This window comes from Budorcas taxicolor, chromosome 16 (assembly GCF_023091745.1).
Source record: "Budorcas taxicolor isolate Tak-1 chromosome 16, Takin1.1, whole genome shotgun sequence".
Lineage (NCBI taxonomy): Eukaryota > Metazoa > Chordata > Mammalia > Artiodactyla > Bovidae > Budorcas > Budorcas taxicolor.
Window position 1 is genome coordinate 39,436,927 of NC_068925.1, and position 25,030 is coordinate 39,461,956.

The 25,030-nt window shown below is 39.3% G+C and overlaps 1 protein-coding gene across 1 annotated transcript in view; it reads left to right on the forward strand.

Moving 5' to 3' along the window:
* Positions 1-24,677, forward strand: part of MROH9 (maestro heat like repeat family member 9) — a 166,354-nt gene extending 141,677 nt beyond the window's left edge. Inside the window, exons 16-21 of the mRNA XM_052653549.1 lie at positions 2,910-3,086; positions 6,304-6,456; positions 6,558-6,674; positions 7,257-7,359; positions 22,306-22,368; positions 24,343-24,677. Of these exons, the coding sequence (XP_052509509.1) occupies positions 2,910-3,086; positions 6,304-6,456; positions 6,558-6,674; positions 7,257-7,359; positions 22,306-22,368; positions 24,343-24,677 (948 nt within the window). The remainder of the gene's footprint in view (positions 1-2,909; positions 3,087-6,303; positions 6,457-6,557; positions 6,675-7,256; positions 7,360-22,305; positions 22,369-24,342) is intronic.
* Positions 24,678-25,030: the final 353 nt, after the last annotated feature.

A 25,030-nucleotide genomic window follows, 5' to 3' on the forward strand; every position in this document is an offset into this window, starting at 1 on the left:
CCCACTCCAGTGCTGTTGCCTGGAGAATCCCATGGAGGGAGGAGCCTGGTAGGCTACAGTCCATGGGGTCGCAAAGAGTCAGGCTACTGACAAAACACTGATTATTTTTAGTTTATACATCACTAAAACAAAATCAAAGTCATGTATTTTATCAATAAGGAAACTGAGTTGAATTGAAAGGATGTGTTGTCAATAGGCTTTATCATCTTATTTATATTTTTCCAGAAGATTATTCACTACACTCAGGACTTATCAAAATTGCCCTACATAAACACTCTTGTTACAGTCTAAACCACATGTCTGTAAGTTATTTTTCACTCCAACATACACACATGAATACACATTAATTCCTGTCTCAGAGCATCCGTTCAAGTTTTTTCTTCCTTTATAATACTTTCCTCCTTCACACATTCACATTTTTCTTATTTTTCAATGATTATCTCAAGTCAAATTTTACTGAATATTCTGCTTTCTAGCAGCCTGATCCCTTTCAGAGCCACACCAACTATAAGCATTTGCTTATATAATATTTATATTTTTGGCTCTCTACCTATGACTCTGAAACTAACAGCATCAGCGTCTCTTGGAAACTTGTTAAAAATGCGCATTGTCAGGCCCTATCACAGGCTTATGGAATCAGAAATCCTAGAGGTTGTGCCCACCAACCTATGACTTCAGAATTCCTCCAGTGATCCTCAGTTCAGTTTGGTTCAGTCACTCAGTCGTGTCTGATTCTTTGCAAATCCATAGACTACAGCATGCCAGGCTTCTCTGTCCATCACCAACTCCTGGAGTTGCTTAAAATCATGTCTATTGAGTTGGTGATGCCATCCAACCAACTCATCCTCTGTTGTCCCGTTATCATTCTGCCTTCTATCTTTCCCAGCAACAGGGTCTTTTCAAATGAGTCAGTTCTTCACATCAGGTGGCCAAAGTATTGGAGTTTCAGCTTCAGCATCAGTCCTTCCAATGAATATTCAGGACTGATTTCCTTTAGGATGGACTGGCTGGATCTCCTTGCAGTCCAAGGGACTCTCAAGAGTCTTCTCTAACACCACAGGTCAAAAGCATCAATTCTTTGGCACTCAGCTTTCTTTATGGTCCAACTCTCTCATCCATAGATGACTACTGGAAAAACCATAGCTTTGACTAGATGGACCTTTGTTGGCAAAGTAATGACTCTGCTTTTTAATATGCTCTCTAAGTTGGTCATAGCTTTTCTTCCAAGGAGTAAGTGTCTTTTAATTTCAAGGCTGCAGTTACCATGTGCAGTGATTTTAGAGCCCAAGAAAATAAAGTCTGTCACTGTTTCCACTGTTTCCCCATCTATTTGCCATGAAGTGATGGGACTGGATGCCATGATCTTAGTTTTCTGAATGTTGAGTTTTAAGCCAACTTTTTCACTCTCCTCTCACTTTCATCAAGAAGCTCTTTAGTTCCTCTTTGCTTTCTGCCATAAGGGTGGTGTCATCTGTGTAACTGTGGTTATTGATATTTCTCCCTGCAGTCTTGATTCCAGCTTTTGCTTCATCCATCCCAGCATTTTGCATGATGTACTCTGCATAGAAGTTAAATAAGCAGGGTGACAATATACAGCCTTGACGTATTCCTTTCCCAATTTTGAACCAGTCCATTGTTCCATGTCTGCTTCTAACTGTTGCTTCTTGACCTGCATACAGATTTCTCAGGAGGCAGGTGAGGTGGTCTGATATCCCCATCTCTTGAAGAATTTTCCACAGTTTGTAGTGATCCACAGTCAAAGGCTTTAGCCAGGTGATTTTAATACAGGCTAAACCAGAGAACCAGAGAACTTCATTTCCCACTGTTATGTGAATACTGCTTGCCTTCCCAGAAGAGTACATCAAAGCATACTCCTAAGTTTTGTAATTCACTTGCAAATTCCAAAGTACCTTGCACAATGCTGAGACTGTAGATATTCCATAAATTGTTACTGATTTAATAATAAATTTAATAAATCCTAGTATATCTATTAAGAATAGTCTCTGAAAGCTTAAAGACAGTCAGTGGGCACTCATTTTGCATTTAGAATGAAGTAAGAGATAGTTTATTGGCTTTAGATAAATCATAGAAGTCAATAGTATGAATTGTAAATAGAAAATTATTTATTGCCTTGTCTAGTGCTCTGACCAAGAGAGACACAGTAGAAAGTGGTCTGGATTGAGGTTTCACATACCATCTACTAGTAAGGACTCAGTTTTCCTGCATGACACAAGTGTCTTCTGGCTATTACTTTGGCAAATAGTATTTATTTCTTTTACTTCTTTTCTTTCCAGCCTTTTTGTTTTTTGATGCCTCTTTTTCATGTTCTAATGGCTTGATATTCTGCATGTCTCTGATCTGCAATTGAGGCCCACAACTTAGCTCAGGAGCTCAGTGGCTCTCATGTCCAAACAGGTCATTGTCATCTAGTTTAGGTGTTAGTACTGCCAATGGCATGTTGGTAAATATTTATTAAACAATCAACTCTGTGAAAATAAGGCCACTTATTCCCTGGTGTAAATACTCCCACCATCGCTGATTTCAATCTATCAAAGGGACATCAGTAAACATGGATCTGGGCAGAGATGCACAGTAGCACATTATTAGTTAATATTTCCACCATACAGCCACAATACATATAAACATCCTGAAAGGCAGAAAAATTTAGCAAATTTAGCAAAAGAAATAGGAAGAAATGAGTCTTGAGTATTTACTACCATTGTTTTTATTTATTTCTAAATTTTTAAAATTTAAATTTTTAATAGTGACTTTTTTTGAAAGTTGATTCCCATAAGCCAGCCCCAGCACATCACTGCATGCTGCCCAAACTCAGAGGTGTGCGTATCAAATGCTACCTCAAGTCTCCTTCTAGTTCCTAATTCCCACTATTTTCTTTCTCTTATACATAGATAGAAAATGTCTGCAGCTTATTAACATCCATCTTGGATGCCTTCCTTTCCAAAGACACGACGGTTGTAATCCGGGCCTTGATAACCCTCAGAAAACTTTTAGACAAACTGGACAAGGTGACCTACTCCTCCCTGTCTACCAGAATTGCCTCCAGCTACTGTCCTCTGATGGATCATGTGAGTTGTGCAGATATGTGAGATCATTAGGTTTCATCATTCAGCTGAAGCACCAGCTAAGGCAATGATATTACATTCCAGAATAACTGAACAGAAGGCAGGCAGATCTGCAGATCTGCCATTTGTTTTTCAGAGATAATAATATTAACCAAGTAAGCTCTAAGTTTGTATATGTGTTTGTACACACTTTAAAAATTTTCAGTTCAGTTCAGTCGCTCAGTCGTGTCTGACTCTTTGTGACCCCATGAATCACAGCACGCCAGGCCTCCCTGTCCATCACCATCTCCCGGAGTTCACTCAGACTCATGTCCATCGAGTCCGTGATGCCATCCAGCCGTCTCATCCTCGGTCGTCCCCTTCTCCTCCTGCCCCCAATCCCTCCCAGCATCAGAGTCTTTTCCAATGAGTCAACTCTTCGCATGAGGTGGCCAAAGTACTGGAGTTTCAGCTTTAGCATCATTCGTTCCAAAGAAATCCCAGGGTTGATCTCCTTCAGAATGGACTGGTTGGATCTCCTTGCAGTCCAAGGGACTCTCAAGAGTCTTCTCCAACACCACAGTTCAAAAGCATCAATTCTTCGGCGCTCAGCCTTCTTCACAGTCCAACTCTCTATTTATTTTTGGCTGTGCTGGGTCTTCCGTACTGCTCAGGCTTCTCTCTAGTTGTAGCAAGCAGGGGGCTATACTCTAGTTGCACTGCACAGTCTTCTCACTGTGGTTTCCTCTCTTGTTTCAGAGTATGGGCTTTAGGGCACGTGGGCTTCAGTCGTTGCTGTACATGGGCTCAGTTGCTGTGGCTCCTGGGCTCTAGAGCACAGGCTAATTGTGACTCACAGGCTTAGTTGCTCCGTGGCATGTGAGATCTTCCCGGATCAGGGATCAAACTCATGTCTCCTGCATTGGTAGGCAGATTCTTTACCACAGAGCCACCAGGAAAGCCCTGTATGTTTGTTTTTAAACTACAGAAGTCTGACCATAGGAAATGAGAGTCAAAATGTAGCCTTTATTCTTAGATGAAAGAGGAATTGTAGTTTAGTGGCTATATTTGTTACCCCTGAATCTGGAATTTCTAGGTTCAAATCCTTGTGCTGCCACTGACTAGCTGTGAAATCTTGAGCAAGTGGCTCAGTCTGTTAGTGCATCATCCATAAAACAGAGTGAGTAGCAGGCATATTATGGGTATTAGAGTTGACATGTGTAATACCCCAAATTAATTTATTATCATAGAAAACATTAATTAGAAAGTCTGTGATCAGAAAGTTGTGTGTTTTGAAAATTCTCATTTTTATAGTAAATGTGTAGTATTTATGGCAAATGTATAGTTTATTAAAAATATAGTATTTTAATAAACAAGAACATGTTGGTATGCTATGAGAAATATATTTGTTTTTAAAGACTCCTTTGATGAGTTGTTTGTGAACCAGAGAATTGTGTCATAGTAAATTATCTTGCCCAAATTTGTAACTTCTTACTAGTTCTGCAGATTTCATTGAAAAAGGGCTCAATATTATTAAATTATAGAAAGAGGAAACTTGGTGCCAGAAAAGACTTTTATAAGGACATAATGATAATAATAGTAATAATAACACGGGCTAAAATTTATTGAGCATTTACTGTACACCAGGCATTATTCTAAGAGATTTACATGGACAATTTCATATAATTCTCTAGACAACTCTCTTGGGCTTCTCTTGTGGCTCAGCAGGTAAAGAATCCACCTGCAATGTGGGAGACCTGGGTTCAATCGCTGGGTTGGGAAGATCCCCTGGAGAAGGGAAAGGTTACTCACTACAGTATTCTGGCCTGGAGAATTCCACGGACTGAATAGTCCATGGGTTGCAAAGAGTCGGACATGACTGAGCAACTTTCACTTTCACTAGAAGACAACTCTATTACTATTATCCAGTTTACATATAAGCAAACTGAGGCAAACTGAAGTGACTATTAGAACAAGTTCATACAGCTGATAATTAGTATGTCCATGTAAATACTTATCTTCAGAATGGAATAATATTTTTTTAAAAACTGGAAGTGATATTATATTTTTTTAAAATTAACCTCTTCCTCTGACTTGTAATTTTTCTCTTCTAGAATCCTTATAATCCAATTCCTATTTGGACTAAGTAAACCCTTGGAAACCTAGTATTATGCCAGTACACAAAGAACTCGCATTGGTATTCAGCAGCAATTCTGTAAAGGCCTCCAGCATTTGAATACATCGTGGTTACATTACCCTAAGTATTTTGATAGAAATTATCTCCAAGTTATATGGATTTTCACATGTTATATTTTTCAGTTCAGTTCAGTTGCTCAGTCGTGTCCAACTCTTTGCAACCCCATGGACTACAGCATGCCAGGCTTCCCTGTCCATCACCAACTCCCAAAGCTTGCTCAAACGCATGTCCATCAGGTTGGTGATGCCATCCAACCATCTCATCCTCTGTCGTCCCCTTCCCCTCCAGCCTTCAATCTTTCCCAGAATCAGGGTCTTTTCCAATGAGTCAGTTCTTCGCATCAGGTGACCCAAAGTATTGGAGTTTCAGCTTCATCATCAGTCCTTCCAATGAATATTCAGGACTGATTTCCTTTAGGATTGACTGGTTTGATCTCCTTGCAGTCCAAAGGACTCATAAGAGTCTTCTTCAACACCACAGTTCAAAAGCATCAATTCTTTGGCTCTAAGCTTTCTTTATGGTTCAACTGTCACATCCATACATGGCTACTGAAAAAACTATAGCTTTGACTAGATGGACTGTTACTAGCAAAGTAATGTCTCTTCTTTTTAATATGCTGTCTAGGTTGGTCATAGCTTTTCTTCCAAGGAGCAAAAACTATGGATGGAGGTTCATGACATTGTACAGGAGACAGTGATCAAGACCATCCCCAGTCATATCTTTAGTATGTTATTAAATACTATCTTCCTAAATTTAAGAAGCTTACTTTTCACAGGGGATTTTCTTTCATGTAATATGAATTTTGGTAAGTAAGTCTTATTTTAAAATCAGAAGAAGAGGTGACTTCTTAGACCCAAGGCGAATCTTTTCTAAAAACAAATGATAAATATATACACATCATATATAGTGTATATACATGATATAAATATATATACTATATAGTGCGTGTGTGTATATATATACATACTATATGTTAGTATATATGTATAGTGTGTGTGTGTATATATATCCTCAAATGAGGTCTTTTCCGTGTGCATGTTTTAGGGCAATGAAGGTATTCGGAGTATGGCCATTCACCACTTTGGTCAGTTACTCATGGACATGAGTCAATACACATGGATGCTAAACAATGTGGTTTATGCAGGCTTGGTGCCTCTGATCCTGTTTTTGGAAGATACAGAGGAAAGAGTAGTTAAAGTAAGTCCTGTAATTTTGTTTTTCTTAGTTTTGCAGAGAATCACAGTGTTTTATATAACACCAGATGGAATGGATCTTTACTGACTTTTTCTGCTTCACAGGCGTGTAAATATACATTAAAAATCTGTGCCTCAGAATTAAAATGGTCAACATCATATTTCCTAAAGGATGAATATTACAATTTTGAGCTGGTGGTGCTCAACATCTGTAATAATCTTGTAAGTGTCCACTCAAGATTTACTACCCTAAGAGTTACAGAAACAATTTTAAAGGATATACAAAGTGGTGAAAAGCATAATGGGCACAAGGTGAATCTAGAAGGACTCTGAAGAGAAGATAATAAATGGACAATTAAAGCTAGGGCTTGAGACCAGAGAAAAATTAAACTTTCCCACTTTCTTCTCCTTTACATGGATCATCTATTTTTTCTTCCTCCAACCCACCTACTCTAAGCAGTGTAAAGATGGGCGCAGCATTTCAGATCACCAAAAGAAAAGCTGGAATTAGTTTTCTATGCCTAAATGAGCTGGTTTTCTGAAAATCAGCATAAACTGCAACAATAGACAGGTAGGGATGGAAGGATTTTAACCAAAGGTTGGAAACCCAAAGACTGGATATCATATAACAAGCTAACTAATACCTGCAAGCAAGAGAGTAACATTCCTACATAGAAACCCCCAAGTTTTAACCTGGCCCTGATTTGGTATAAGCAACCAAGTTCGTTTCCCTGGAAACCTCTCTGAATTTAGCATATGTGTATTTTCAAGAAGTGAGAGAATTTTTTTCCTTTTTATTTTCAGCTTATTTCTCATAAAAAATACATTAGAGATTTGATATCTGAGACCTTAGGATTCCTGGAGAGTACCAGAACATATCTGAGAAGAGGATCAGTTATTTTACTAGGTAAGTAAAATTCAGTTCTCATTTCCTAATTTGTCTTAACAAGTAAAGAATGGATAGCAGCTAGAAGATTCCTTGAAAAAATTACAGATTTTCTTTGTTTAGGATGGACTCTAATTTTCATGATGGTATCTATAATGAGCAAAAGTTAAAATATATGATGAGAATAGAGTTCTATTTTATAATACACAGCTGAGTATAAGTATGTAACTAAACTATCATACAAAATATTCAACCGGATGAATTTCAAAATTTAAGAAGGTGGCAAACCACTACAGTTCTCCTTTGCTGCTTAAAAATCACCTCTCCCCATTGAAGAATAATACATTTTTTAAAATGCCAGTCTTTAACAGAACATTAACATCTCTAACACAAATTACAACATATGAGTGACAGTCGCTCCATCCTGTTTGACTCTTTGCAACCCATGAACCAGCACCTGCCAGACTCCTTTGTCCATGGAACTCTCCAGGCAAGAATACTGGAGTAGGTTGCCATTCCCTTCTCCAGGGGATCTTCCCAAATCATGGACTGAACCCAGGTCTCCCACATTGCAGGCAGATTCTTTACCATCTGAGCCACCAGGAAAGCCCACAACAGATGAAGAAGAGCTACCAAATCCAATAAAGTTCAAAAAAAGAAAATGTAGAGTTGAGGGAGCACAGTTAGATTCTAAAAGAAGACAACCAAAATTTTTGACCTTGAACAAATCTGACCAACCAGTTTTTTTCCCACTAGCTTCTTACCACGAAGATCAAAACTAATAATCCTTTATTTGGAATGAGAGGAAGGAGTTCCCATTTGCCATTAGGAAGTACGTAGGGCATCAAGGAATGAGAAAATTAGTCATATCATACTTGTGGGCTTCCCAGGTAGCTCAGTGGTAAAGAATCCACTTGCAATGCAGGAGACAAATCAAATTTTTAAAAAAATGTTTCTACAGAGTACTTGAAAATGATAATAATTATATCCATGAATCTAAAAGTTTTAAAAATAAAGGTCTATAGATATAAGTGCTCAGGAATATATAATGATAAAATGGGAGCACATGAAAAATAATCTTTCAAAGTATGGTAGGAAGTATAAGAAAAATATATAACCATTATTAAAGAAAACAAAAGCTACATTGCAGGCAATGGAAGAAAATACATGTAAGGGACAAGAGTAAAGGGTTGAGAAATGTTAGCAAAATAAGATGTAAACCAATAAGAAATAGTTTGAAAAGTTAGGGAGTAACAATAGAGAAGACAGATTACAGAAAGATAATATCCCTGAAAAAATAATGAACAATTAAAACAGAAAAAAGAATTCAAAGATAAAATTAAAAAACTAAAAGAATTTTTAATTAAATATACTGAAGATGGTAAAAATTTTCAAGACATATTTTATACAGAATAAAACATTCCTAACAAAGTTATGGAACTTTAGAGTTAAAGAATTCTTGGAACATTTGGGTAAAAAAAGTCACCTATACATTACAAAATAAATTAATCTTCCATTAGACTTCTCCACTTCAGTATTCAACTCTAAAATATAGTAGAATAATACCTACAAATCCTTAGTAGAAAAATATGTGACCAAAGAATTTTAGATCATCAAAATTATGCCGTGCTCTGCTTAGTCATACAGTTGTATCCGACTCTTTGCAACCCCATGGACAATAGCCCGCCAAACTCTCTGCCATGGGGATTCTCCAGGCAAGAATACAGTAGTGGGTTGTCATGACCTCCTCCAGGGGATCTTCCCAACCCAGCGGTTAAACCCAGGTGTCTTGCACTGCAAGTGGATTCTTTGCCATCTGAGCCAACAGGGAAGCCCAAGAATACTGGAGTGGGTAGCCTATTCCTTCTCCAGGGGAGCTTCCTGATCCAGGAAGCAAATCAGGGTCTCCTACATGGCAGGCAGATTCTTTGCCAGCTGAGCTACCAGGGAACCTCCAATAAAATTATATCCAAAAATAAAGATAATAAAATATTTCTAAAACACAAAAACTCAGCAAAAGATCATTACCATGAACTCTTAAAGAAAGCATTGATGGATGGAATACAGCCAACTAAAGAAGGAATGGATAAATTATTGCATAAGAACATCCAGATGTTCAAGCTGGATTTATAAAAGGCAGAGGAACCAGAGATCAAATTGCCAACATTAGTTGGATCATCGAAAAAGCGAGACAGTTCCAGAAAAACAGCTTCTGCTTCAGTGACTATGCCAAAGCCTTTGACTGCGTGGATTACAACAAACTATGGAAATTTCTTAAAGAGATGGGAATATCAGACCACCTGACTTGCACTTTGAGAAATCTGTATGCAGGTCAAGAAGCAACAGTTAGAACTGGACATGGGACAACAGACTGGTTCCAAATCAGGAAAGAACTACATCAAGGCTGTGTATTGTCACCCTGCTTATTTAACTTATATGCAGAGTATATCCCAAGAATGCAATGGCACCCAACTCCAGTACTCTTGCCTGGAGAATCCCATGGACACAGGAGCCTGGTGGGCTGCAGTCCATGGGGTTGCTAGGAGTCGGACACGACTGAGCAGACTTCATTTTCACTTTTCACTTTCATGCATTGGAGAAGGAAATGGCAACCCACTCCAGTGTTCTTGCCTGGAGAATCCCAGGGACAGAAGAGCCTGGTGGGCTGCTGTCTATGGGGTCACACAGAGTCGGACACAACTGAAGTGCCTTAGCATCAGCAGCAGCAGAGTACATCATGAGAAATGCGGGGCTGTATGAAGCAAAAGCTGGAATCAAGATTGCCAGGAGAAATATCAATAAAGTCAGATATGAAATTGATACCACACTTATGGCAGAAGGCAAAGAAGAACTGAAGAGCCTCTTGATGAAAGTGAAAGAGGAGAGGGAAAAAGTTGGCTTAAAGGTCATCATTCAGAAAACGAAGATCATGGCATCCGGTCCCATCACTTCATGGGAAATAGATGGGGAAACAATGGAAACAGTGACGGACTTTATTTTGGGGGGTTCCAAAATCAATGCAGATGGTGGCTGCAGCCATGAAATTAAAAGACCCTTCCTCCTTGGAAGAAAAGTTATGACCAACGTAGACAGCATATTAAAAAGCAGAGACATTACTTTGCCAACAAAAGTCCATCTAGTCAAACCTATGGTTTTTCCAGTAGTCATGTATGGATGTGAGAGCTGGACTATAAAGAAAGCTGAGCACTGAAATTGATGCTTTTGAACTGTGGTGTTGGAGAAGACTCTTGAGAGTCCCTTGGATTGCTAGGAGATCAAACCAGTGAATCCTAAAGGAAATCAGTCCTGAATATTCATTGGAAGGACTAATGCTGAAGCTGAAACTCCAATATTTTGGCCACCTGATGTGAAGAGCTGACTCATTTGAAAAGACCCCGATGCCGGGAAAAATTGAAGGTGGGAGGAGAAGGGGACGACAGAGGATGAGATGGTTGGATGGCAACACCAACTCAATGGACATGAGTTTGAGTAAACTTTGGGAGTTACTGATAGACAGGGAGGCCTGGCACGCTGCAGTCCATGGGATCGAAAAAAGTTGCACAAGACTGAGCGACCGAACTGAACTGTAGAACATACAGTATATGCTTAACAGTAGGACTTCCAGCTTCCAATCCATTTTTTACTATTTTTTAAATTTCTCCATGCCTCTGAAAACTGACCTCTTAGTTTTATATCCCCCAGGCTCCCTTGTCTGCTTACTTCAGGTTCATATAGCATTTAGTGTCCATTAATGTGAGATACCAAGGGATCGTTTCATGCAAATACGGCCTCGATAAATGACAGAAATGGTATGGACCTAACAGACGCAGAAGATATTAAGAAGTGATGGCAAGAATACACAGGAGAACTGTACAAAAAAGATCTTCATGACCAGGATAATCACGATGGTGTGATCACTCACCTAGAGCCAGACATCCTGGAATGTGAAGTCAAGTGGGCCTCAGAAAGCATCACTACGAACAAAGCTAGTGGAGGTGATGGAATTCCAGTGAAGCTATTTCAAATCCTGAAAGATGATGCTGTGAAAGTGCTGCACTCAATATGCCAGCAAATTTGGAAAACTCAGCAGTGGCCACAGGACTGGAAAAGGTCAGTTTTCATTCCAATCCCTAAGAAAGGCAATGCCAAAGAATGTTCAAACTACCGCACAATTGCACTCATCTCACATGCTAGTAGTGTAATGCTCAAAATTCTCCAAGCCAGGCTTCAGCAGTACATGAATGGTGAACTTCCTGATGTTCAAGCTGGTTTTAGAAAAGGCAGAGGAACCAGAGATCAAATTGCCAACATCCGCTAGATCATGGAAAAAGCAAGAGAGTTCCAGAAAAACATCTATTTCTGCTTTATTGACTATGCCAAAGCCTTTGACTGTATGGATCACAATAAACTGTGGAAGATTCTTCAAGAGATGGGAATACCAGACCACCTGACTGCCTCTTGAGAAATCTGTATGCAGGTCAGGAAGCAGCAGTTAGAACTGGACATGGAACAACAGACTGGTTCCAAATAGGAAAAGGAGTATGTCAAGACTGTATATTGTCACCCTGCTTATTTAACTTCTATGCAGAGTACATCATGAGAAACCCTGGACTGGAAGAAAGACAAGCTGGAATCAAGATTGCTGGGAGAAATACCAATAACCTCAGATATGCAGATGACACCACCCTTATGACAGAAAGTGAAGAAGAACTAAAAAGCCCCTTGATGGAAGTAAAGAGGAGAGCAAAAAAGTTGGCTTAAAGCTGAACATTCAGAAAACGAAGATCATGGCATCTGGTCCCATCACTCCATGGGAAATAGATGGGGAAACAGGGTCAGACTTTATTTTGGGGGGCTCCAAAATCACTGCAGATGGTGACTGCAGCCTTGAAATTAAAAGACACTTACTCCTTGGAAGAAAAGTTATGACCAACCTAGATAGCATATTCAAAAGCAGAGACATTACTTTGCTGACTAAGGTCCATTTAGTCAAGGCTATGGTTTTACCAGTAGTCATGTATGGATGTGAGAGTTGGACTTTGAAGAAGATTGAGCGCCGAAGAATTGATGGTTTTGAACTGTGGTGTTGGAGAAGACTCTTGAGAGTCCCTTGGACTGCAAGGAGATCCAACCAGTCCATTCTGAACGAGATCAACCCTGGGATTTCTTTGGAACGAATGATGCTAAAGCTGAAACTCCAGTACTTTGGCCACCTCATGCGAAGAGTTGACTCATTGGAAAAGACTCTGATGCTGGGAGGGATTGGGGGCAGGAGGAGAAGGGGACGACAGAGGATGAGATGGCTGGATGGCATCACTGACTCGATGGATGCGAGTCTGAGTGAACTCCGGGAAATGGTGATGACAGGGAGGCCTGGCATGCTGCGATTCATGGGGTCACAAAGAGTCGGACATGACTGAGGGACTGAACTGAACTGAACTGAACTGAATGCATTTCTTTGGAGGGAATGATGCTGAAGCTGAAACTCTACTACTTTGGACACCTCATGCAAAGTGTTGACTCATTGGAAAAGACTGTGATGCTGGGAGGGATTGGAGGCAGGAGGTGAATGGAACATCAAAGGATGAGATGGCTGGATGGCATCACCGACTCAATGGACATGAGTTTGAGTGAACTCCGGGAGTTGGTGATGGACACGGAGGCCTGGAGTGCTTCAATTCGTGGGGTCGCAAAGAGTCGGACTCAACTGAGCGACTGAACTGAACTGAACTGAATGCATTTAATGTTACAGGACTATGCTTAGTATTCAGTAGTAATTGTTACAGTACTAGTCGCAACTTATCCCATCTAGAATTCCCTTGAGCCCCCATTGAGAAATACTAATCAGTAAATTAAATACAATTATAATTAAAAAAAATAGATCCATATATCTTGACAAATTGATTCTGGATTTATGTGGAAGTCAAGACCAACATGTGAGATATAACTAACAAATTGTAGATGATCTGTTACTCATTCAAGGAAAGATGAAACCTGTCAAACAGTATAGAAAGCCTAGAAACATATCCACACATACAAAAACTCCTGATACAAATATTAGAACTAGCAATGTATATCAGATCAGAAATGATGGGCTGTCAAATAAAAGGTGCAAAGACAATGAATGAAAATGCACACACACACACACACACACACACAAATTCCTACCTTACAATCATACAAAAATCAGTTCAAAGTGTATCAGATCATGTTAATGGAAGGAAGGAAGATCTAAAAAGAAACTTTAAAATGTATGCAGTATTTCCATGAAGGACTTGCAAGTATTACTGAAATACACAAAGAAAAATTAAATAAATAGAAAGGTATAAGTGACATTTGTGGAAAGAATCAAATTTTATATGTGTCAGTTCAGTTCAGTCGCTCAGTCATGTCCAACTCTTTGCGACCCCATGGACTGCAGCATGCCAGACCTCCCTGTCGAACACAAACTCCTGGAGTTTACTCAAACTCATGTCCATTGAGTTGGTGATGCCATCCAACCATCTCATCCTCTGTGGACCCCTTCTACTCCCACCTTCAATCTTTCCCAGCATCAGGGTCTTTCCCAATGAGTCAGTTCTTCACTTCAGGTGGCCAAAGTATTGGAGTTTCAGCTTCAACATCAGCCCTTTCAATGAATATTCAGGACTGATTTCCTTTAGGATGGATTGGTTGGGTCTGCTGGCAATCCAAGGGACTCTCAAGAGTCTTCTCCAACGCCACAATTCAAAAGCATCAATTCTTCAGTGCTCAGCTTTCTTTATAGTCCAACTCTCACATCCATACATGACTACTGGAAAAAAACATAGCTTTGACTAGATGGACCTTTGTTGGCAAAGTAATGTCTCTGCTTTTTAATATACTGTCTACGTTGGTCATAACTTTTCTTCCAAGGAGGAAGGGTCTTTTAATTTCATGGCTGCAGTCACCATCTGCAGTGATTTTGGAACCCCAAAAAATAAAGTCTGCCACTGTTTCCCCGTCTATTTCCCATGAAGTGATGGGACTGGATGCCATGATCTTAGTTTTCTGAATGTTGAGCATATCTGAGGTTATTGATATTTCTCCCTGCAATCTTGATTCCAGCTTGTGCTTCCTCCAGCCCAGGTTTCCCATGATGTACTCAGCATATAGGGTTTCCCTGTGGCTCAGCTGATAAAGAATTCGCATGCAATGTGGGAAACCTGGGTTCGACCCTTGGGATGGGAAGATCCCCTGGAGAAGGGAATGGCCATCCACTCCAGTATTCTGGCCTGGAGAATTCCATAGACTGTATAGTCCATGGGGTCGCAAAGAGTCAGACATGACTGAGCGACCTTCACTTCACTTCACTTCACTCTGCATATAAGTTAAATAAGCAGGGTGATAATATACAGCCTTAACGTACTCCTTTTCCTATTTGGAACCAGTCTGTTGTTCCATGTCCAGCTCTAACTGTTGCTTCCTGACCTGCATACAGGTTTCTCAAGAGGCAGGTCAGGTGGTCTGGTATTCCCATCTCTTTCAGAATTTTCCACAGTTTGTTTTGATCCACACAGTCAAAGGCTTTGTAATAGTAAATGAAGCAGAAATAGATGTTTTTCTGGAACTCTCTTGCTTTTTTGATGATCCAGCAGATGTTAGCAATTTGACCTCTGGTTCCTCTGCCTTTTCTCAAACCAGCTTGAACATCTGGAAGTTCACGGTTTATATATTGTTGAAGCCTGGCTTGGAGAATTTTGAGCGTTACTTTGCTAGTATGTGAGAAGAGTGCAATTGTGTGGTAGTTTGAGCATTCTTTGGCTTTGCCTTTCTTAGGGATTGGAATGAAAACTGACCTTTTCCAGTCCTGTGGCCACTGCTGAGTTTTCCCAATTTGCTGGTATATTGAGTGCAGCACTTTCACAGCATCATCTTTTAGGATTTCAAATAGCTCAACTGGAGTTCCATCAACTCCACTAGTTTTGTTCATAGTGATGTTTCTGCAGGCCCACTTGACTTCATGTTCCAGAATGTCTGGTTCTAGGTGAGTGATCACACCATCATGATTATCTGGGTCGTGAAAATCTTTTTTGTACAGTTCTTCTGTGTATTCTTGCCACCTCTTCTTAATATCTTCTGCTTCTGTTAGGTCCATACCATTTCTGTCCTTTAATTGTTTCCTTAGTCAGTCTGTACGTGGAATGAGATGCCAATTAAAATATCATTGGGACTTTTTTCAAAACTGACATGCTAATTTTAAAATTGATGTAGAAAAGTTACCATGCAAGAATATCCAGGAAGTTCTAACCAAAAAAGAGAGCAGACTAGCCTTATCAGATATTACTATAGCTACAGTGGGGCTTCCTGGTGGCTCAGTTAAGAATCCACTTGCAATGCAGGAGACCTGGGTTCAATCTCGGAGTCCGAAAGATCCCCTGGAGGAAGGCATGGCGACCTACTGCAGTATTCTTGACTGGAGAATTCCATGGATAGAGGAGCCTGGTGGGCTATACAGTCTATGGTGTCACAAATTGTCAGGCATGACTGAGCAACTAACACAACAGTAATTATAATCATGTGGAATAAATAGAAAAATGGAATAAAATGCCATTTAAAAATAACTATAAATCATACAATTTTTTAAAGTAAATCATTGGTTTTAAGTAATAGCGATGAAAATATGGAATATTGCTTAAATGGTTTGGAACATCTGGTGAGCCATCTGGAATTCTTTTGATTACTTTATCCCTCTTTTAATTTTTACATTAGATAAATTCCAGATGGTCAAAGGCTCAGATACAAAAAATTAAACCATAATAATAAGTAAAATTAAACAAAATTTAGAACAATTTGCTTTATAATCATGGGATAGGTAAGATTATTCTAAGTAAAAATCATAAAAAAAACTTGACACACTATGCAGAAGTAAACATTTCTGCAAGTAAAAACCACTATAAACAAATTCAAAAGGCAAATTGTAATAAAACATATTTATAACACATATCATATATAAAGGGTGAATAAGTTCTTACTGGTAGCTCAGCTGGTAAAGGATCTGCGTGCAATGCAGGAGGCCCTGGTTTGACCCTGGGTCAAGAAAATCTCCTGGAGAAGGGATAAGCTACCCACTCCAGTATTCTTGGGCTTCCCTGGAGACTCAGATGGTAAAGAATCTGCCTAAATTCAGAAGACCTGGGTTCTATCCCTGGTTTGGGAAGATCCCTTGAAGGAGGGCATAACACCCCACTCCTGTATTCTTGCATGCAGAATCCCCATGGACAGAGAGGCCTGGCAGGCTACTGTCCATGGGGTTGCAAAGAGTTGGACACAGTTGAGCAACTAAACTCACGGATAATCACGATGGTGTGATCACTCATCTAGAGCCAGACATCCTGGAATGTGAAGTCAAGTGGGCCTCAGAAAGCATCACTACGAACAAAGCTAGTGGAGGTGATGGCATTCCATTTGAGCTGTTTCAAATCCTGAAAGATGATGCTGTGAAAGTGCTGCACTCAATATGCCAGCAAATTTGGAAAACTCAGCAGTGGCCACAGGACTGGAAAAGGTCAGTTTTCATTCCAATCCCTAAGAAAGTCAATGCCAAAGAATGCTCAAACTACTGCACAATTGCACTCATCTCACACACTAGTAAAGTAATGCTCAAAATTCTCCAAGCCAGGCTTCCACAATACGTGAACCGTGAACTTCCTGATGTTCAAGCTGGGTTTAGAAAAGGCAGAGGAACCAGAGATCAAATTGCCAACATCCAGTGGGTCATGGGAAAAGCAAGAGAGTTCCAGAAAAACATCTATTTCTGCTTCATTGACTATGCCAAAGCCTTTAACTGTGTGGATCACAATAAACTGTGGAAAATTCTGAACGAGATGGGAATACCAGACCACCTGACCTGCCTCTTGAGAAATCTGTATGCAGGTCAGGAAGCAGCAGTTAGAACTGGACATGGAACAACAGACTGGTTCCAAATAGGAAAAGGAGTACATTAAGGCTGTATATTGTCACCCTGCTTATTTAACTTATATGCAGAGTACATCATGAAAAACGCTGGACTGGAAGAAACACAAGCTGGAATCAAGATTGCTGGGAGAAATATCAATAACCTCAATATGCAGATGACACCACCCTTATGGCAGAAAGTGAAGAGGAACTAAAAAGCCTCCTGATGAAAGTAAAAGAGGAGAGTGAAAAAGTTGGCTTAAAGCTCAACATTCAGAAAATTAAGATCATGGCATCCGGTCCCATCACTCCATGGGAAATAGATGGGGAAACAGTGGAAACAGTGCCAGACTTTATTTTGGGGGGCTCCAAAATCACTGCAGATGGTGACTGCAGCCATGAAATTAAAAGACGCTTACTCCTTGGAAGAAAAGTTATAACCAACCTAGATAGCATATTCAAAAGCAGAGACATTACTTTGCCGACTAAGGTCCATCTAGTCAAGGCTATGGTTTTTCCAGTAGTCATGTATGGATGTGAGAGTTGGACTGTGAAGAAGGCTGAGCTCCAAAGAATTGATGCATTTGAACTGTGGTGTTGGAGAAGACTCTTGAGAGTCCCTTGGACTGCAAGGAGATCCAACCAGTCCATTCTGAACGAGATCAACCCTGGGATTTCTTTGGAACGAATGATGCTAAAGCTGAAACTCCAGTACTTTGGCCACCTCATGCAAAGAGTTGACTCATTGGAAAAGACTCTGATGCTGGGAGGGATTGGGGGCAGGAGGAGAAGGGGACGACAGAGGATGAGATGGCTGGATGGCATCACTGACTCTATGGATGCGAGTCTGAGTGAACTCCGGGAGTTGGTGATGGACAGGGAGGCCTGGCGTGCTGCGATTCATGGGGTCTCATAGAGTCGTACACGACTGAGCAACTGAACTGAACTGAACTGGACTGAGCAACTGAACCCAACTGAACTGAACTGAGCAACTAAACACGGCATAGCAAATAATCTTTACAAATCCCTAAGAAAAGAAACAACCCACCAGGAAAATGGGCAAAAAACATGAAAAAATTTATTTGGTTTATATACATAAAATTTTCACAGCTTCATTCAAAAGGTGATGCAAACTGAATTGATAAGGTGTTTCCATCTATCCAACTGACAAAGAACAAAAAAGTTTATACTCTACAGTTCTGTCCAGGTTGCAGGAACTAGGCAATCACATTACTGATTAGTGTAAATAGCTACAATCTCTAAGAACAGTTTGGCAATATCCATCCAAATGTGAGATGCATGTTCTTTTGACTCAATAATCTCCTCCCAAGAGAATTTATCCTCTGATATATTCACATATGAGAAGTGATATGTGTATGTAGATATTCATTGCATCATTGGACTTATAATTCATCATTTTTAGCATGTGGTTTTTGTCCTTCTTTGTCTTTTCTGATTAACTTTAGCATTTTAGCAGTATTATGTTTGTGTTAGTCACTCAGTCATGTCTGACTCTTTGTGACCCCATGGACTGTAGCCCACCAGGCTCCTCTGTCCATGGGATTTTCCAGGCAAGAATACTGGAGTGGGTTGCCTTTTCCTTCTCCAGAGGATATTCCCAACCAAGGAATCGAATCCAGGTCTCCTGCATTGCAGACAGTACTAGCAGCATTACACCAAGACATAAGCAAAAACATAAAGGGCAAAAGGTGTCACTGGGTTAATCTAATTATGGCTTAAACAAGATAGCAGCTGGTTTCTTTCTCATTTATCAATACTAGTGTAAGTAGACTAGGGCCAGTTCTTTCGTTGCTCTTGTATTCTCATCATACAGTTTCCTATATCAGAGCCAAGATGTTTGCTCTAGCTCCTGCCACCACTTCTATGTAACAATCAACTGGAAAGGGAAATATATCAAGAGGACACAGCCATCTCTGTAAAGAGTGAATATAACCTACTAAATGATCATTTGCCCAGAACATAGACATGCCGCCATACCTAGCTGCAGAGAAGTCTTGAAAGTCTAGTCATCTGCTCAACAACCATGTGTCCAGCTAAAACTCACTTTAGTTTTACTAAGAGAACTAAAGATAAAGAAGTAATTTTTTTAAATAAATGCTAAGAAAATTTATTTGATGTTGTATTATATGGGAACGTTATAATATAGCTTCCTTTCATTATGCAAGCTTATCATTTATCTGTAATTCACATTTTATTAAAATAACCAGTAAGAAAAACTGAAGCAATTAATAATGTAAATTGTTCATCATTAAAATAAAATGAAAGATAATTCATAAGATAATATAAGAAAACTAATATTATTATTATTACTAACAATTGCTTCATATTACATATTTCCAAAACCTTAGCATTGTCCTGCTACTTTTCTGCTACCTCACTGTCCATTGAACAACAAACTAAGTTCTATACAATCAAACTATTATTAACAGATTAACAGTATCTGTTAAAGCAGAATATTTTATCTAACTTTATCATTAACTTATCTCTCCTGAAAAAGTATTTGTACATTGTGAATAATTGATCTGATAATATTCGTAGTGCCATACTTTAATCATTTTTGCTATGGACTGAGATTTTTTTTTCCCCATCCCATTTATTCCCTTAAAATCTCATTTATTTCCTGTAGAATCCCTATTTGCTCCTCCCCACACACTAAGTTCAATTCAGTTCAGTCACTCAGTCATGTCCAACTCTTTGTGACCCCATGGGCTGCAGCATGCCAGGCTTCCCTGTTCATCACCAACTCCTGGAGCTTACTCAAACTCATGTCCATCGAGTCAGTGATGCCATCCAACCATCTCATCCTCTGTTGTCCCCTTCTCCTCCTGCCCTCAATCTTTCCCAGCATCAGGGTCTTTTTTAGTGATTCAGTTCTTCACATGAGGTGGCCAAAGTATTGGAGTTTCAGCTTCAACATCAGTCCTTCCAATGAAATTCAGGACTGATTTCCTTTAGGATGGACTGGTTGGATCTCCTTGCAGTCCAAGGGGCTCTCAAGAATCTTCTCCAACACCACAGTTCAATTTTTTGGTGCTCAGCTTTCTTTATATCAAGACCCATCATATATTAAGGTATGGCACAATGATAGAATGGAGTTAAGACACTGACCCTCACACAATTTTTGATGTAAATGATCCTACAAAGCAATAGGAAAGGACTTTTCTTTTTCTCTCTTAATAGTGCTTGATTAATCAACCCCTATTTTATGCCATATAATTTCACTTGAATTTGAAATCCAAAAATGTGAAAGGGTAAAACAATAAAGTTTCTAGAAGTAAATATGGGAGAATATCTTTATGACCTTGCGGCTACTGCTAAGTCGCTTCAGTCGTGTCCGACTCTGTGTGATCCCATAGACGGCAGCCCACCAGATTCCCTCTTCCCTGGGATTCTCCAGGCAAGAACACTGGAGTGGGTTGCCATTTCCTTCTCCAATGCATGAAAGTGAAAAGTGACAGTGAAGTCGTTCAGTCGTGTCTGACTCTTCGCAAGAGTACTGGAGTGGGGTGCCATTGTTTCTTATCAGGACCCCAAAATTCACTAATTGTAAATTGGACTGCAATAAGATTAGAGGACTTCTCTGGTGGACCAGCAGTTAAGAATCCCACCTGCCAATGCAAGCGTCACAGGTTTGAGCCCTGGTCTGGAAAGATACCACATGCCTCAGGACAACTAAGCCAACGTGCCACAGCTCTGGACCCTGTGCTCTAGAGCTTGTGATCCACAAGAGAAGCCACCACGAGATGCCCCCACTAGCCACAATTAGAGAAAAACTCCTGCACAGCAGCAAAGATCCAGCACAGCCAAAAAATAAATAATTCTGCTCATCAAAAAGAAACATACAAATGGAAAATTTTGCCCTGGGGTAGGAGAAAATATTTGTAATAGGTGTAATATTTTTAAAAGACTAGTAACCAGAATTTAAAATGCCCAAAAATAAATAATTTAAAAACTCAATAGAAAAACAGGCAAGAGACATACAGAACAGGCATTTTGCAAAAGAAATATACAACTGTATATCCAATATACAAAATTATATATCTAATTATATATTAAATATATATAAAATTATATATCCAATTTGTGTATCCAATATAATAATACCACCAAACCCATGAGATTGACTGAAAGATTGACTAACAATTATCAAGTGTTAGAGAGGATGGAGAGCAGTAGAAATGTTCATACAATGCTGGTAAGAGTGAAAATTGGTAATCACCTTGGCAACTCTTCTGCAGTAATGATTAAAGGTGACCATAAGCATATTCATTAGCTAGTAAGTCCACTCCTAGCTATATACCAAACAGTAATGCATATAAATCTACACCAAAGTTCATGTACAAGAATGCCCACAATAACATCACTATTCATAATAGCCTCAAATTAAAAACAATACATTGTCCATCATAAGCAGAATGGCTAAAACGTGATGCATTAATAAGATGGCATATCATACAAAAAGCATTCGGATAACTCTTTCTGTGAAGAACCAGATAGGAAATATTTCAGGCTTTGAATACCAGGCTCTGTGGCAACTACTCAACTCTGCTGTTTGTAGGGTGAGAAAAGCTGGAGATGATCCATAAGCAAATAAGCCTATAAGCATGGCTCTGTTTCGAGAGAACATTGCTAACCTCTGTCATGTAGCAATGGAAATGAATGAACTATTGCTATGTTTAAAAACAGGATGAAACTCACAATGTAGTGTTGAGCAAAAGAATATATTTTGAAAGCTAAAGGAGGAAATTGGGAAGAGCATAAAGGCGGCTCCTAGGATAATGGTAATATTCTATTTAAAGGCCTAGGTGGTAGCTACAAGTATTCACTCTGGTCATTTATTAAGGTGTACAAATGTGATTTGTGCACATTTATACAGACACATATATCTCAATAAAGATTTATTAATTATTTTAAATCACTAATAGATTATTCAAGAATTTTTCTTTGAAGTAAGCACTGAAGGTAGATAATATCAGATAATGTATTTTCATAATGTATTTTGGGATAACTTTAATTTTAACTTGTGCATAGGGTACTTGGCAAAATTGGGTGGCCATTTACTGCTCAGAGATGAAATTGATGTCATGCTTGAGGGTAAGTGTTGAAATTACAATGAAATCTTTATATATAGGCCTAAATAACTTCCCTATTTGTGATTCCATTTATATCTGAGCTCTATAGTGATGCCAGGGATGGGAGAGGACTACAGAGGTAGTTAGGTGGTTAAGGGGAAATCAGTAGAAGGACTGGTTAAGGGACATCTTTCTTTACTTTTTATTCTTTCCCTCTATCTTTCTCTCTCTGCTTCAATCTCTCCATCTACCCCTCTCATTATCTGAGACCTAGCTATCATCCTAGAATCCTTAGGAACTACAGAGAGTTGAGAATTCAATCACTTATTAATTCGTTCAACAAATATTTATCTGGCATCTACTATATGACGGCACTATTCTAAGAGCAGGACATACAGCAGCAGACAAAGCAAAGTCCCTTTCCTTAGAGAATTTACATTTTAGGAGATAGCAATATATACTTGCATCAGAAGAACTTCTCTGATGGCTCAGTTGGTAAAGAATCCACCTGCAATACAGGAGACCCTGGTTTGATCCCTGGTTTGGGAAGATCCCCTGGAGAAGGGAAAAGCTACCCACTCCAGTATTCTGGCCTGGAGAATTCCATGAACTATATAGTCCACGAGGTCACAAAGAGTCAGACATGACTGAGTGACTTGGGCTTCCCTGATAGCTCATTTGGTAAAGAATCCACCTGCAATGCAGGAGACCCCAGTTCTATTCCTGGGTTGAGAAGATCCACTGGAGAAGGGATAGGCTACCCACTCCGGTATTCTTGGGCTTCCCTGGAAGCTCAGCTGGTAAAGAATCCACCTGCAATGTGGGAGACCTGGATTCAATCTGGGTTTTGAAGATCCCTTGGAAAAGGGAAAGGCTACCCACTCCAGTATTCTGGCCTAGAGAATTCCATGGACTATAGGGTTGCAAAGACTCGGATACGACTGAGTGATTTTCACTTTCGCTTTTCAATACTTACTCTATCAAAATGTTTGGATCCCTCTCGGCCTCTGCCTATTTCCCCTTCAGGATCAGAATTTCAAACAGGTTACAGCAGAAAATAAGGTGGCTGCCTTCCTTCCTTCTTTTGGTAACAAACTATATAGAAGAGCCATTTTAGATTAGTAGAAACACTGAGTGGAAGATGGAGATTTCCTGTATACCTCCTGCCCCCACACATGCACAGCTTCCTCCTGTTACCAACATCTCCCAGCAGAGTGGTATATTTGTTACAATTGATGAACCTACATTGACACATCATTTTCTTCCTTCTTCATTTTTTCATTCACTCATATTTATTAACAGCCTGCTAAATGCTAAGCACTCTCTCCATGTTACCCAGATATTTTTGTTTGCTCTCTTCCTCCTCCTTCTGTTCCTTCTCTTTTTCTCTCATTTCTACATCTATCTGTTTTTTCCTTCTCTATTTCTTTTTATTAAGAAAGAAAATAATAACTTCCCACAAGCTCAGCATCTGGATATAATGATATTTGCATTTTGGTGTATATTTAATTGCAGGTATTTTTAAAGAATATAAACTATTGTGTATTTATTTTTTAAACTATCATAATTGTTTTATAATTTTTTCACTTACTCATGTCATAAACATCTCTTCATGCTAAGAAACATGAGTCTACATCATCATGTTAACATGTATGTCCTATTTGGCTTTATGATATTACATTAATAACTTCAAGTCCTTTCCTGCTGATTAACATTTAGACTGATTCTACTTTTTTCATTATTCTGAGCAATATTGAGCCTATTCATGAATATATATTTATGCTGTCTAGCAGAATGCTCAACACATAATATGCCCTCAGCACATAATGAGGCCCAGTGAGGACAGAAGACAAAAACTTCCTGGATGCTATTTGTCTAAGTAACAAAAATTAGGGCAGCAGCGCTCCTGTGAAAAGTGGTGAGACTATTTTGAGTCTGACAGCTTCTCAGACTATGAAAGCAATGTTTTGAATTAATGGCCTTTCTACTGTTACAGCTATTGACCGAGTGATTCGGGATGAAGATCCTGTGATCAGGGAGTTAGCAGAAAAAACAAACAAAATTTTTATGGAAATAGCGTATAAATTGACTACCTCAAATATTAAACAAAGCTTCCAAAGACTGTTTAACTTCATCTACTTAAAAAAATTGAAGCTTCTTTATAATTATAACCCGACCAAGGACCTGACAGGGAGTCCTATGGGGATTAAAGAAATCAGGAATGATAAAGAAGCTGTCATAAATGATAATTATGAAGATGGATTGGTAAAGAATGAAGGTGCATCAGTAAAGAATGCAAAGTTCCCCAGTGCCTTGGAGCACTCCTCATAAGAGAAATTATTTCCTTTCTCCCTTGATAACTGGAGTCCTTTTTAGATATTTTTGTGAAGGATTCAAGAAACTTTTATAGTCTCTTCTTGATCCTCTACTCAAATGTAGAAATGTACAGCCTCTCTCTGTCTGCCAATGATTAAAAAGCCTTACTTCTTCAAAACCACTAATAAAACTGAAAAAAACATATAAGCAAAGTGTTTGATGAGAAACTCTTGGAGCTTGATGCGGTCAGTACTTACCTACTGAACATCTTCTAAGTGCTAGACACTGTGCGGGAATATTTGGATGATGTCATCAAGGTTCCCATCCTCAGGAAGACACACAGTAGTGTTCTTTCCATCCTGCACTGA